General features: G+C 35.1%; 1 protein-coding gene across 13 annotated transcripts in view; it reads left to right on the top strand.

The window, feature by feature from the left end:
* EML6 (EMAP like 6) overlaps window positions 1–14285 on the top strand; it is a 121557-nt gene that overhangs the window by 76812 nt on the left and 30460 nt on the right. For 9 of the 13 annotated variants that reach the window (XR_006165037.1, XR_006165036.1, XM_042789660.1 and 6 more), the window contains 11 exons: window positions 2891–2991; window positions 4862–5064; window positions 6412–6523; window positions 7255–7382; window positions 8969–9110; window positions 10317–10469; window positions 10739–10870; window positions 12601–12689; window positions 13308–13484; window positions 13595–13796; window positions 14030–14156. Coding sequence is in view for 8 of the 13 variants with exons in the window: in XM_042789660.1 (XP_042645594.1) it covers window positions 2891–2991; window positions 4862–5064; window positions 6412–6523; window positions 7255–7382; window positions 8969–9110; window positions 10317–10469; window positions 10739–10870; window positions 12601–12689; window positions 13308–13484; window positions 13595–13796; window positions 14030–14156 (1566 nt within the window). In the remaining 5 variants the exon portion in view is untranslated. Of the gene's footprint in view, window positions 1–2890; window positions 2992–4861; window positions 5065–6411; window positions 6524–7254; window positions 7383–8968; window positions 9111–10316; window positions 10470–10738; window positions 10871–12600; window positions 12690–13307; window positions 13485–13594; window positions 13797–14029; window positions 14193–14285 lie in introns of those variants that run through there. The other 4 variants (XR_006165039.1, XR_006165038.1, XR_006165040.1 and 1 more) reach the window with 2 other exon arrangements.

Raw genomic sequence — 14285 nt, 5'->3', positions numbered from 1 at the left:
TTGAAGGGACCAATGTTGGGAATAGGATTGGTTTATGGTTTACAAGTTTGCTTTTTTTCTTTTAAAATATTGAATTGCAACATTTTCTTTATACTAAGCTAATTGCACATGTTAGAAGAATCAAACTGTTTGAGGACCTGGTTTCTGTCCAGCAAATCAAACATACCTCTGAGGTCAAGGTACTGGAATGTTGAGAATTCATGTAAGCGTGGACTTAGGTACCGTAAAGGCAAGGAGTTCATTTCATATGCTGTCTGCAACCATGTAGCATCTAGCACTGGTCAGTAGAAATTATTAGTATAACTGGAAAGAAGTGCCTGCAAAAGATAGTTTAGTTTACTTTTATGTAAGTATTACACTATTATCACTATTACATGGTACATGTTCCAGAAGAAATAATGAGAATTTCTTCTGGCAGCTCTATCTGTTAGTAGTATACCATTAGTGAATAAATAAACATTTTGATCCAAGTGTGTGTGTACCATAATCTGTATTAGCTATATTGTTTTGTCTCAGACATCCAGTTTATTAGGCAGTAAGATTTTAAATCCTATTTAAAATTTGTGATGTACAGCTTGCTTAGCAACAGTGTTGTCTGTGTTGTTAAAAGGTGACATTTTAATTTGCTTTCCAATTCTAGTTTTACTGTCTCCAGACAGATTGTGCTTCAGACTCACAAGTGAAGAAATAGCTTATATATTCCCACAGAGAACTTCTGAGTTTTTAAAAACAAGATAATGATGGGCTGTATGGTTACCTGTCTCTTGTTGCTCACAGTGAGAGATATAACATTAAGTACTCAGGTTCTTTTCACTGTATAATACTGTATGTACCTAATTTATGTACTATTATTGCTTATATATTATTTTGAAAATACACAGGGTTCTCACAGCATAAGAAAATAGTTTATCTTCTAAAAAGTTCTAATTTAAGTTATTGTTTATGTTTTAGCAGTGCCTAAAGGGAAATCCCTCATTCTGGTAAGCACAATAGGACATATAAAGAGAGAGACCAAAACCAAGGCAGGAGAGTTTACATCCAGATTTTAGATAAGACCCTCGTGTGGCCTTAGCAGACAGGAAAAATAGAAAGATATCTTAAAATAATATAGACCCATAAGAACATTTAATCTAAATGACTAAACTTGAAAAATTAAGTGTACATTCACTATGTACAAATATTCATTATGTTTATTATGTAGTTATTTTATATTTTTTTGTGAATATTTTTGTTGCTTAATCTTGAGATGATTTATTTCAGCATGACTTCTCAGTTTTGTTTCCTTACCACAATGTTTGGAATATATTTATTTGTTTTAATTGCTCACTAGATAAATGATACATCTTGTTTCCCTATCTTGGCTCTACAGCCTTCTGTCTAGTTTTATTATACTACTTACTGAGTGAGCGTGCGGTGTTAGAATCGAAATGTTTCTGATCTTCTTTCACTAGCTTCTCATGCCTTACATGCTGATGCGGTGTGGTCCTGTTTGATCCTGGTGTTTTGTATTAGTGGACTGCAATCCGTAAGGGAGCTGAGGGGGGTCATTGTCAAATTTATTTACAGTCTGAATCACTGAACATCCTGCTGCTCTCCTTTCTTCATTCTGTAAGAGCAAATGTCCTGTGCCAGTCCCTTGGAACACAAGGACACAAAAAATACACAGGCTTGTATACGTGGTTTGGTCTGGCTGTTGCAGGAAACTGGGATGGAAACACAGGCCGTACAGTCCAGACCTCATGTGTCAGCACTATTCAGCCTATCACACAGGCAGACACACTCTTGTCATTTTACAGGGGACACCCATGCTGGGATACAGTTAGTTTGATTTCGGGCTCAGGGGAGTACATTTTGCCTATGTGATAGATGCTCCCAGAAGAAGCAATATAACCAGCCTGAGCTGACAGGCTGGACATCATTAGAGCGAAGTAGAGGAGCAGGAGAAGGAGTTGTAAGATGTACTTCAGATGTCAAATGTGTTAAGGACTGCTTTTTGTCTAGACTGATTCACCAAAAGAAAATACTGAACGAGATGGTTATCAGAACCATGTGATTTTTCAGATCTACTAAACTTCTCAGACGAAAGTGACATTATCATAGTACAAAACCTGCAAAATCATATTGAAAAGCTAGTGGTTTTTGCTTTTGGTGTTTTATAAAACGCTGAAATAGAAATTACTACTTTGTATCTGGGAATATTTTTTGCAGTGGTGTAACTTAAACTTACAAATTGCCATACATGCTTCAACAAGAATAACTTCAATTACCTGAGAACTACATTTGAAGGTGTATATGCTGCTAAATGAACTGTTTCCTAAATAATAATTTTATCATTTGTTACTATTCCTCTTGAAGCACACCAGGTTAAAGACTTCCTTGTTTTTCTTGGACAGAGGATTTTAAATATTTAATGAGTTCTTAGCCATTTAAATATTGATGTTGCCCTTCATACTTTCTCTTAATTGCAGTGACCTTTGTTGCCTGCTTTTTCATTATGACTTGACTGAACTGAAATTCAGTGGGAGGCAATTTTTATTCACCACATTTCTGTAGTCTAATTCCTATCCAGTGTATGCTCAAATACATTCTGCCAACTCTGTGTGTCAGACTTCCAAGGCTAAACTCTTGCAGATTAGAAGTACGGTGCTCTATCGTCACCCTATCTAACAAAAAGTAGTAGAGATAATGTAGACATAGCCTGTGTGACTCGTCTGCCAATCCTCACAATGTTATACAACCATACTGTTGTTTTTGTACCAGGAGTAGGACAGTCATGGTGATTAGATTCTCATTGTTGAAGACTATGTTTGGTTAGTCCAATACAATGAAATGCCATTTAGTTGGAAATGTTAAGTCATCCCTTACCGTGTTTTTTTCATTTTTATTGCAGGGGCCATAAAGATAAAATATTTGTAGTGAAGTGTAATCCACATCATGTAGACAAACTAGTTACAGTTGGGATGAAGCACATCAAATTTTGGCAGCAAACTGGTACTGTATTGAAAATTTTATATTTAATTTACTTGAGAATGTATATATTTTTAATACAGGAGCATCATGTTCTCGATTTAAGAATTTGTTTCATTTGTAAAGCAATTTTCTGAAGGGTTGAAAACCTATGTCTGAATCAAGAAACGTCACAATATTCCTTTCTTGTTGGAAGTAATTTCCAGCTGTTTCTTAAGTCATACTATTAAGGACTTCTGAACAAGCATCCTTGGCTCTCAGAAAACATGCCGTCCTGTAATTCACTTAGGCAGATTATGATCCTTGTTGTGAAAATGCCAGCTGGTAGCTAAGAATCTTAGGTGCCCCTGGCATGCTGCTAAGAGCAGTAGTGTTTGCGTTACAGGTACTGATGTAACACTTCAGTAGCCCTTCAGTTTCAAAATGGAGCTGATTTTCAGTCATCAGAGCCAAATTCCAGAGCTGGAAGCACATGTTTCAAGGTGCCAGTCTGGAAAGATAGATCTGAGTTTGGACCTTAAAATACATGCCTGGGCAAAGCAAAAAAGAAATAAACAGGTGTTTTGAAGAAGTTCAGTTATAGTTATTTATATTTTATCCATTATTCTAAAAATTATCCTATGGTATCACAAGAATCAAGATATCAAGGTAATATATTTTTCATATGATATAGGAGTTTTGTTTCCTTTTCTAAATAATGAAACATGAAAAAGTGTTTTTCATTATTTAAAAACAGAATAAAATTCTGCAAACTAATAAGCAAAAATTCAGAATGGAAATTAGCTATCAATCTAGACTGTTCTGTCAAACTGAGAAAGACAGCAAAATTGGTTTCTGATCACAGATATTTTTTATTCAGGTCTGGATTTTTTGTTCTTCATGACATTTAATTGTATACATGCTAGATGAATACTTGGTAAAAAGATCTCCGAAAGTATCGTCTGTGTGTAAAATTCAGCAAAGGTCGGCAGCACAAGGGCAGCTAAAAATAGAACTCAAGACAACTCAAAATTAGATGGTTTTAACAAGTTCCTATACCTGTACTGTACTTTACAGTATTCAAGTGGTTCAGGTGCTCTCAGATGAAAAATTACATCTATTTTTTTTCCCCTGCATTTCTTACATTTAACTTATTTTTCTAGTAATTAATTAGACTTGGATTGCTGTTTACCAAATTCTGTTAAAGGAATTTGCATTAAGCAATATCTTACTCCAAGAATAGTCTCTTCATCATAAAAATGTTATATTTTGAATTAAGATTTGCTCAGTGGAATTGGGACTATCAGTCTGGTGTTAACCAGGAAATACATGATGACTTGAAGCAAGGATCCCACTGCCTATAGTATTTCATAACTGTATGTGTATTTTTGTCTATAAGCACTCGATTCACGGGCACATATGGCTACTTTCTGTTGTCTGAATCAAAGCAAGGCTGTGGCAGTTTGGTTCTCTGAAAATCAGAAGAGGAGCAAATCTTGCCATATATTCTGCAAAAATGCTGTCAAGTCATCAGGTTGCCAATGGACAACTAAAACAAACCTCTAGTGTTTCATGTGTAGTTGTGATCACCTCTAAAGAGAACAGGCTTGGCAGGCTGTTCTGTGCAAAAAATATTCTGCCAGCCATTGTATTAATTCTTCTTACACAATTTGTCACCAAAATTTATCATTTTCTTGGAAATAATCTGAAAAACAAAGCCTGTACCACTGCAAAACTCATTACTAGACTGACTTTCTTTTATTATGTTTTTCTCTTGTGCACTATGTTTTCAGTATTTCTATTATTAACTATGCCTCCGGCAATCACAGGAGGTGATGGGTTCAAGACATTTGTCCTTTATAGCACTATGGCTAGAAACTGACATATAAAAAGACTTACTTTGTTTATATTGCAGGTGGAGGCTTTACATCAAAACGAGGAACATTTGGAACTACTGCAAAATTGGAAACTATGATGAGTGTTTCGTATGGGCGGATAGAAGATCTAGTTTTCTCTGGCGCTGCTACTGGAGACATTTATATCTGGAAGGATACTCTGCTGCTTAAAACAGTGAAAGCCCATGATGGGCCTGTGTTTGCCATGCATGCATTGGATAAGGTATTTATCATCTCATGTGATCCATTCATCTTTATTATTGATGTTTTAGTACTGCATTTTAGAAGTGTATAACATATCTCACAGTCAAGTTACTCAGGTTTTGTACGTGTATGTGTAATCAATATGTTGTTCTACATTGCACTAACACTGAAAGTGCTTTAATAAACAAAACTGTAACAGAAAACAAGTTGTACTGGATGAGTCTGTGATTAAAATCACAAAACCAATATTAATGAGTTTTGTTATTTAATAGGTGTACCATGTTATATGTGCTCACTACCTGACCAATAGCTTTCTGACCTCTAAATATGCAGAATGTATTTCTCACTGTGCTCATGCATGTCATTTTCATATTTGTAAACCACGGGAGAGTAACATGTAACATTCATTGCCTCTTCAACCTGATCCCAGAAATATTTTTGCATTATCAGTTTCCAAAATATGAAACATGAATGTTTTAATAATATTATCACTGTATCTTAAGCAAGTAAGACTTGAGATATCCAGAGGTTTTGCATCAGATACCAGAAGTATTTTCCTTCAGTTACATCAGTAAATCTTGGAAAGAAACTATGGCAAAATATATTATTGACATCACATAAATGAGGTTGGGGCAAAGTTTTGACACTTGAAATTCACTGGCAGTTTGAAGATGTTGATAATAGAATATCCTTTTTGAGATTATAGCTTCAACTTTAAAGTATAGCATGAGAAAAAGAATTTTAGCTATTTATATTTTTATATGTCAAGGTCAGCTAAGATCCCCATGGCTCAATCCTTTCTGGCCCTAATTGATTGTTCCTAGCTTTTTCATCAATTTTTCTATTTGATCTTGGCACTCAATCTTCTAAACATCCTCTTCAATTATGTTTTTATTGGTTAGTTGTTTATGCTGTGTTTTGCGTTCACTTGGCATAGATAAAGAGAATCGACCAAGGGAATTAATCAAAGAATTGGTCCCTATGCATTATTAGAACTCAGTTTGAAGCATCTGTTAAGTCCATTGAATTTAAAATAACTTGAGAGGCAATTATTACCAACGACTTCCTCTTCTAGGGATGAAGCACATATTTTTCCATAGTTTATTACCACATACAGAAAAATGTTATGGTCCATAGTTACTATTTACAATAGTATGCCCTCTGCATGCTTATATAACCCCAGAAAAGCTACTCTCTAAATCTTCTCCCCTTATTATTTTTCTTAATATGTATAGGCTCTGGTATTTTTAATTGCACACATGAACAAAATTCAAGGGAGAATTTGTACTGCCTTTGGACATGTCTTTTTAAATATTAACATATAAGTGCTGACATCTGTGTGTGTTTTCATACTGTGATCATACAGGGATTTGTAACTGGTGGAAAAGATGGAATTGTAGCACTTTGGGATGATATGTTTGAAAGATGTCTGAAGACATATGCTATTAAAAGAGCAGCACTGTCTGCTAGTTCTAAAGGTATTATTTTTCATTGCATTTTAGTAAGGAGTATATGCATGCAGGCTGGTAAAATGGTAGTAATGGGTGTCAAATCTTACCAGAACGCAAAAGAAACTAGTATACTACTTACTACTCTGCGCTGAATTTTTCTATTTTGATTGATATAAATTGTATTTCACATACTCTTTGCCTGTATAGTTTGTCCTGCTATTTCCTCCTCTATTCCATGGCATTTTGCTTTTTTTTCACTGAAGAAATGATTTTTAAAATAAATGTCATAAGCCTGTGAGTTTGGCTGTTCCAAAATCTGTCCTGTTTAGCAGCTGGTTTCCTCAGCTGGACAAATTTCATGTAGTGAGACCAGGGTCCCTATGAGTTGGAAAGACCTGTTAAATTGTACTTCCCCAGACATCTGTGTGGAAGTCTGTAAAGTGATATTCACACATAATCACAGAATTAATGTCCATGTTGCTGGAGCATCTGAACCCCTTATACACTGTCACCGTTAAAGCAGTAAAATACTGATCTTTATATTGCCACAATACAGGCTAGCACAAGCTCCCCTCCTTTCAACTATTAATTAAAATCCAGGGATTATGTAGTAGTTTAGCCATGCAAGTGTGTCTCATTTTTCGTTATTTTAAACAGAATTTAATTATAGATTATCAGCTGTATGAACTATAGGTGATCATGAGGCTCTTCTTGATTTCACAATAAAAACCTGGAATTAATACCTTTGTATTCTTCAGGTTTACTTTTAGAAGACAATCCCTCTATTCGAGCCATCAGTCTGGGACATGGTCACATACTAGTAGGAACTAAAAATGGAGAGATACTAGAAATTGATAAAAGTGGCCCTATGACTCTACTTGTTCAGGTACTGTATGGTTCTTCCATATCAAAATATTCTCGGTAGAAATACAAGACACAATAAGGTTTTTCCAGTAATTTTCTTCCTGTTTTCATTAATCCTTTTGGCCACGGTTGCTTTCCTTGCTCAGGCAGAAGTTGATGCTTTCTTATGTAAATGACTTTGAGAATCACTGTGGATTACAGAATTCTGAAGGTAAAACAAACAGTCCATTAAGTTCAAAGGCTGATGAAACTTTTTATTAATTTTTTTAGACATTTTAGTATAGAACCAAACATAAAAATGATAAATTAAGAGTAGAGCTAACACAACTTATTTGACAGTGTGATTCCACTTACTTGCTTTTAGTGAAATAATATAGTGTAACCTGAAGGATCCTATACTTTGTGAAAAATTGTTTGAGCTTTCTACAGTGACATGCAGTTGCCGTTGCACATGTTGCAAAGCATAGAGACCTCTTTTTGTGAGACAAAGTACTTTGCAAAGTTTGGTTACAAATTTTTCATATCTGTGTCCACTAATGTGTTTGATGTTGTTTTGGTTTAATGTCTTGAATAATTCTGATGTCTATATTTAGAAAATTGTATGTATCATTTACTGAGTTATAATTTGTCAAGTTTTTACTTTGTTTTCTATAACTGACTAAGTTAACATAACGTTTTACAAAAATACTGGTTTTTTCATATTTTTATTTCCAGTTATTTCTGATCACACAAAGTAATATTTCAAATTTGTGTTGATAGCCTTAGTAACATAAGATGTGTCGAGTTGTATTTTATAAATTATTTAACTCATTCACTAGTTTGGACTTGCAATCTTATCCTAATATAATTCCCTTTACATGAATTGTGAGGCTGCAAGATAATTTTAAAGTAATTTTTCTGTCTGATTGATGTGAGTTTTCTGATAAAGAGAAATGTTATAACTGCCATCCATCTTAAATTACATGCTTGCATGCATCAATTTGAGCCAAAATTAAAAAATAGATAAGCTATAATCAAGATGTCATGACAGTTCCTCCCCTTTTAATGGTATTTTTTTCATCTCGATAAAATCACCAGTTACCAAACTGAAATCCAGATTGAGAATACTAAGAAGTGATTTAGCTTTGAAATGCAGTGCTAATAAGCTGTATGCAAGTTGAAAGAAATCTAGGAAAAGCAGGAAGAGCAATTAAAAGTTTGAAAATTTAGTTCTGAGGAAAGAATAAAAGTAGTATGTATATGTTGGACAAACAAGTTCTCCAGGATCTAAAAAATTACATAAACCTTGAAGACAAATTAGCCCATATTTCCGGATAAAGTCCTGTTTGGGGAATAACTACTTCATGTTCCTTTCAAGTCTGGGAAAGCGTTGGAAGAACAGGAATTACAGCCAGTAGTAGTGCAGAAGACTATGGAAGAGTATATTTTAGATGGCTATCAGAGGAAACAGACCAGACATTTGGGTCTCTTTGAATGTAGAAAATTTTTGAGAGGAGCTGGTGAAAGTCCTATTCCCTGAGACTTGTAAAGGGAGGCAGGGCAAGTGCTAGAACATATTACATAAACCCAAATGCATTATTTTCTGTCATATTAAATTATTTCCTTTAGGGACATATGGAAGGAGAAGTCTGGGGCTTGGCAGCTCATCCTCTCTTGCCTGTCTGTGCAACAGTGAGTGATGATAAAACGCTTAGAATCTGGGAACTTTCATCCCAGCACCGCATGCTGGCAGTGAGGAAATTGAAAAAAGGTAATTCTCATTTGGTCATACACTGCGATAATAATGGCACTGCTTTCTGTAACAATTCCATCTTTGCTTTCGGTGCACATCACAGGCATTAATTAGGTAGGAAGAGGACACAGTCATTAGGAAATTGGAAGCACAGGAAGTAAATTGTCTTTGGCATGTGTCGGGTCCATGAAAAGGGTAGAAAGAAAAAGGATTATAATCTATTATAATGAAGAATAATAAAATGAACTTTAGTCTCTTTGATTCCAAGGGGAATGAGTTGACCTCACAATCATTTTCCTTCCTAAGAATACTTAAGGCCAACATATTTGTTGCTGACATGAAAAAGTTTCCTTACAAAGGCAAAGGTAAAATTTTCTGCATGTTGAGCACAATCAGATTTTAGTGGCAATATGAACTTTACATGTTATACCAACTTCTCTAGAAGTGAATGGTTTCTCTGCCTTCTCCTCTGTGTAAAGCTAGATGAGCTATGTTGAAATGCTGCCTTCTCAAAATTACTCTTATTTCATTTAGTTATTGAGATCCTTCAGGAAACTTTATGGTGTAAATCCAACATGCTTCATTTTCAGTGGCAGATCCAGAACACAGGAACTCTTACTGGCTGAGGGAAAACAGAGTCAAATGTTTTGGAGAGGTGAACTCAGGGACAGATGAGGACAGATGTATGAGAAAGTATGGTCATAAATAATGTGGAGGCAAAAAGTAAGTGGAGGAAGCGTAGTACATCTGTTTTAAATGTGCTCCACCTGAAAGGAACACATTATATTCAGTCATATAATGAAGAAGCTTTCAACTGTAGTATCCCTGAAAGACATGTGGTTATGCTGCCCATAACGAGTCTTTGAATTTTTCATCTGGGTATCCTTTCTGTATGTTTGTTTGTTTGTTTGGGTTGTTTTTTTAATTTAACTTATATCCTTGGTGTGTTTAGAATGTAGTTAGAAGGTGGTATTTGCACCTAAACCCATTTCAAGACTGATCAAATCACCATTGTCAACTCAAGAACAGCCTATACAGAGGGTACAGTCCCATTTAGTAAAGCATTAATAGGATAGCCATCCTATCACATAGCTGTTTTAATAAATAACAAATCTATTTTTAAAGTATGTATTTGATGTAAAAACATTTCAGTTGCAGCTTATTGTTTTTTTCCAATCCCGAGTTTGTAAACCTACAGATACTCCTTTCCATTTTCTTTTGTAGGTGGACGATGCTGTGCCTTTTCTCCCGATGGGAAAGCCTTGGCTGTAGGGTTGAATGATGGGAGTTTTCTGGTGGTAAACGCTGACACTGTTGAAGACATGGTCTCTTTTCACCACAGAAAGGAAATGATCTCAGATATAAAATTTTCACGAGGTATAGTCAGTTGATAAGGTGAAAGGGCTGTGTTGACCTCAGAGTTTGTTTTCCCCTCTAGATAAAAGATTGAATGTTTAGAGGTACACTGGCTTTATATGTGCTCCATGCATTTAAATATTTTAGAATTCTGTGTAGTTGTATGCAGACTAGTATAATGGGGCCCACCCCTAACAGGTGTATTTGGATGCACTACAGTAGTAAAAATTAATAACAATACTAATTATAACATGTACACCTTTAATAACCTCAGTGTCTCTTCTTTACAGAATCAGGAAAGTACCTGGCTGTGGCTTCCCATGATAATTTTGTAGATATTTACAATGTACTTACCAGCAAAAGAGTTGGCATTTGTAAAGGTGCATCTAGCTATATCACACACATTGACTGGGACTCAAGAGGTAAAATATTTGACCAGAGATACAGATTTAAAATGCCTATAAAACAGAATATCAGAAAACTGTTCTCATACCAGTTACTAAGATAAACTGTAATTACTAATGTAAATGATTTTTCAACATCAAGCACCATATGGGTTCAATCGGGTGCAATTACATTTCTTGGTGGAATTCATCCTCACTTGTAGCATTTGTACCAGAGTACGTGGTACTTCACTGCTGACAACATATGACTAAAATGTCACTTATGAACATAATATTGCTTTTCTTTGCCCTGTTCTTTTTATAGTTTTGTAGTGTGTGGCACATTTTTCTTTTCTGCCTTTTACCTCCAATTTCCTTTCTTCTTTGCTAAGCATTATACGGCATTCACTGCAATGAAGTTAGAGGGCCTTATTGTCACAACTAATTAAGTCTAGCAGGATTGATAATCAGCTTGTGCAAATAAGCCTTTCCAGACCTAGTATAGTTCTGTGTGGAACCACCTGTGTGTCTGAGCCCTGCTTCCCCTGTTGTGCTACTCCCAAAATGTGGTGCAAGATCACTGACAACAGGAGCTAAACTCCTTTTGGAACCTGTTTAGATCTGGGTGCCATTCCTGAGCTAGTAAAATATGCTGCAACCGAGCAGGCACTGTGTGCTTGCTTACAACCCTGATAATCTGACTACTGGTAGCTGTAAACATAATGATAGCAATTTGTCTGATAATACCTGTATTATCTGTAGTAGACCATTCTTGGATGTGTTGCATGTGCAGATATCAAGTATAAGAAAACCGAATCTTTGTGTCCTTAATGGTATTTATTGGAAACTCTAACTGAACTTCTAGATATAAAGGATTAATATACTAAATTGTATAACCTGTTTTATACGGGTCAGATAGGAAGGGCATGATACTACTATATTGCACTACTTGCTGTCAGTGATTCCAACAGACTGAATATAGCTCATGTTACAAAGGGCAAGATGCCCAGTCGAAATACAGCAGCATTGGAACTGCTCTAGTTCATATCAGCTGATAATCTGATCCAGTGTTTCTCAGTAAAAGAGTGCTTTCTCTGGCAGTTACAGATAATAAATCCCCACAGGATTTCTTACACTAGTATAGTTCTTATAATCTGAAAAATTCAGAAAAAGCCTTTAATTTTCTTGTATCAGAACTATATTAAAACCAAATTTGAAAGCAGTTTTTGCTTTTTCATGCACAAATACTTGCTGTTATACTGTCAGTTGCATACAGGTTTATCTTCATAATACCTCCTTATTTGTGTGGGTATGGTAAACTTCATTTTCAAAGACAGCTTGGTATGCAGCTGGACTATATGCCGGTTAGGCAATGCAGGATAGATAGAAACTTACAATGTTTTTAATTTTTGGCAAAGCTGTTTTGCAAAATCATTACGAAATGCATACGCATTTTTTTTATTATTATTTCTATTATCATGATGATGAAAGCACAAGAGAAATATTTCCTATCAGAAGAAAGTGATTTGCTGCAAGACAGTAACTTAAGGATGTTGGATGATATTTAAAATGTTACTGCTGCAGTGAATCAGGAGTATAGGATTCTTATGAGAGCGATTCTAAGCATCTGTTTTACTTTTGCTGTGAATAACTCTCTGGAGGATAAGTTCTTATCTTACCCTCAGAAATCTCTTCACTCAATCAAAAGAAAGTTCATAATATTCATAATAATTAATAAGATTCATAATAAACTCTTATTTCATATCCAGGAAAGTTATTGCAAGTCAATTCTGGTGCCAAAGAACAACTATTTTTTGAAGCACCAAGGGGAAAAAGGCATATAATAAGAATTGCTGAGGTACGAATTATGCTTACTGGATTTTTTTACTGTGAAAGTTATTTTTCTGGACTGTTGAAAATTATCATATTTTGTCTTCAAATGGTATGTTTTTTTCCTTTTAAAATATTGTATTTACAGTGGTTAGAATTAGAATTATTTAATAATTCTGCATGGTGTCTTTCCTAGCATTTGTAAATGGTAGAACTTGCAAGTTTCTGTTTGTGTATCTCAATTTATTGTTGTTTGTTTAATAGCAGTCATTTCCCATAATCCCCTTTCCTGTTTTCTGTGTAATCAGTGTGCATACAGTGTGCAACCATCTTTAAATAGAATGACCTGGCTTTTTATGATGTTGATTATTTGTGACACAATTCTTCTACAAAATTGCCAATATTTAGCACCTCAGAAAATATTTGAGATCTATATCCCAAACATGCTCTACTTGGGAAAGTGGGAATGTTTAAAGTTTTAAGTGTTTTGATGAAGAAATGCAGTTTGCATTAACAAGCTGGAACCACTGAACAGTTTCTAAAAACACAAAAAAATTATTATCAAATGTAGAAAAACATACACATGAAACTAGCGTGTATTTGGTATGTATTAAGATGCCTTCTTTTGGGGAAATTCTGCTTGCAGATAGAGAAGATTGAGTGGGACACCTGGACATGTGTTCTTGGTCCTACTTGTGAAGGAATTTGGCCCATGCACAGTGATGTCACCGTTGTAAATGCAGCTAGTCTTACAAAAGATGGAACGCTATTAGCTACAGGAGATGATTTTGGTTTTGTGAAGCTTTTTTCATATCCAGTGAAGGTAATAAGTGTATTTATTTCTGTGATTAGAAACTGCACAAGAAAAGGAATTAAGGAAGACACTGTTCACAATATGTCAGACTGCTAATATGCAAATTCTTTGTGCTACAGGGCCAACATGCAAAATTCAAGAAGTATGTGGGTCACAGCGCACAGGTAACCAATGTTCGGTGGTTACACAATGATTCTGTGCTGCTGACTGTAGGTGGTGCTGATACAGCTTTGATGATCTGGACCAGAGAATTTTTGGGCATTCAGGAGAGTAAGCTGGTTGATAGTGAAGAATCAGACACAGATGCAGAAGAAGATGGAGGTAAAAAGTATTGTATAAAACACATCTTTAATTTAGCCTTCATTCTGCAGAGACTCACACAGGCGTTTAACTTAAAGTGGGCAAGAAACTTTCATGTGCTGAAGTTCAGTGTAGGGAGGGAGAGCTTGGTAGGATTTGTTTCCTTCTTTTTATTGGTGCAGATCTTCTTGTTTTCTACTCTTCCACTATAAAACAAGGGTAGTTTGTTTTATTTTATGTTTTATTTTTCTAAGGTTATGATAGTGATGTTGCAAGAGAAAAAGCAATTGACTATACTACTAAGATCTATGCAGTAAGCATCCGAGAAATGGAAGGGACAAAACCACATCAACAGCTGAAGGAAGTTTCAGTAGAAGAGAGGTATGTCACACAAAGGCATTTGTTTCCAAATGTACATTGCGTTCTTTTGAATCTATTATCATTCAACTAAAATTAGTCCTTAGAAATAAGACAGGAATTGTAAAATCCACAGGATAACATTTCAAATGG

The sequence above is a fragment of the Tyto alba genome, unplaced genomic scaffold, assembly GCF_018691265.1.
Source record: "Tyto alba isolate M040663 unplaced genomic scaffold, T.alba_DEE_v4.0 Super-Scaffold_16, whole genome shotgun sequence".
Taxonomy (NCBI): domain Eukaryota; kingdom Metazoa; phylum Chordata; class Aves; order Strigiformes; family Tytonidae; genus Tyto; species Tyto alba.
Note: the sequence above shows the minus strand (reverse complement) of the source record. Positions and strands in the feature narration are given on the sequence as shown.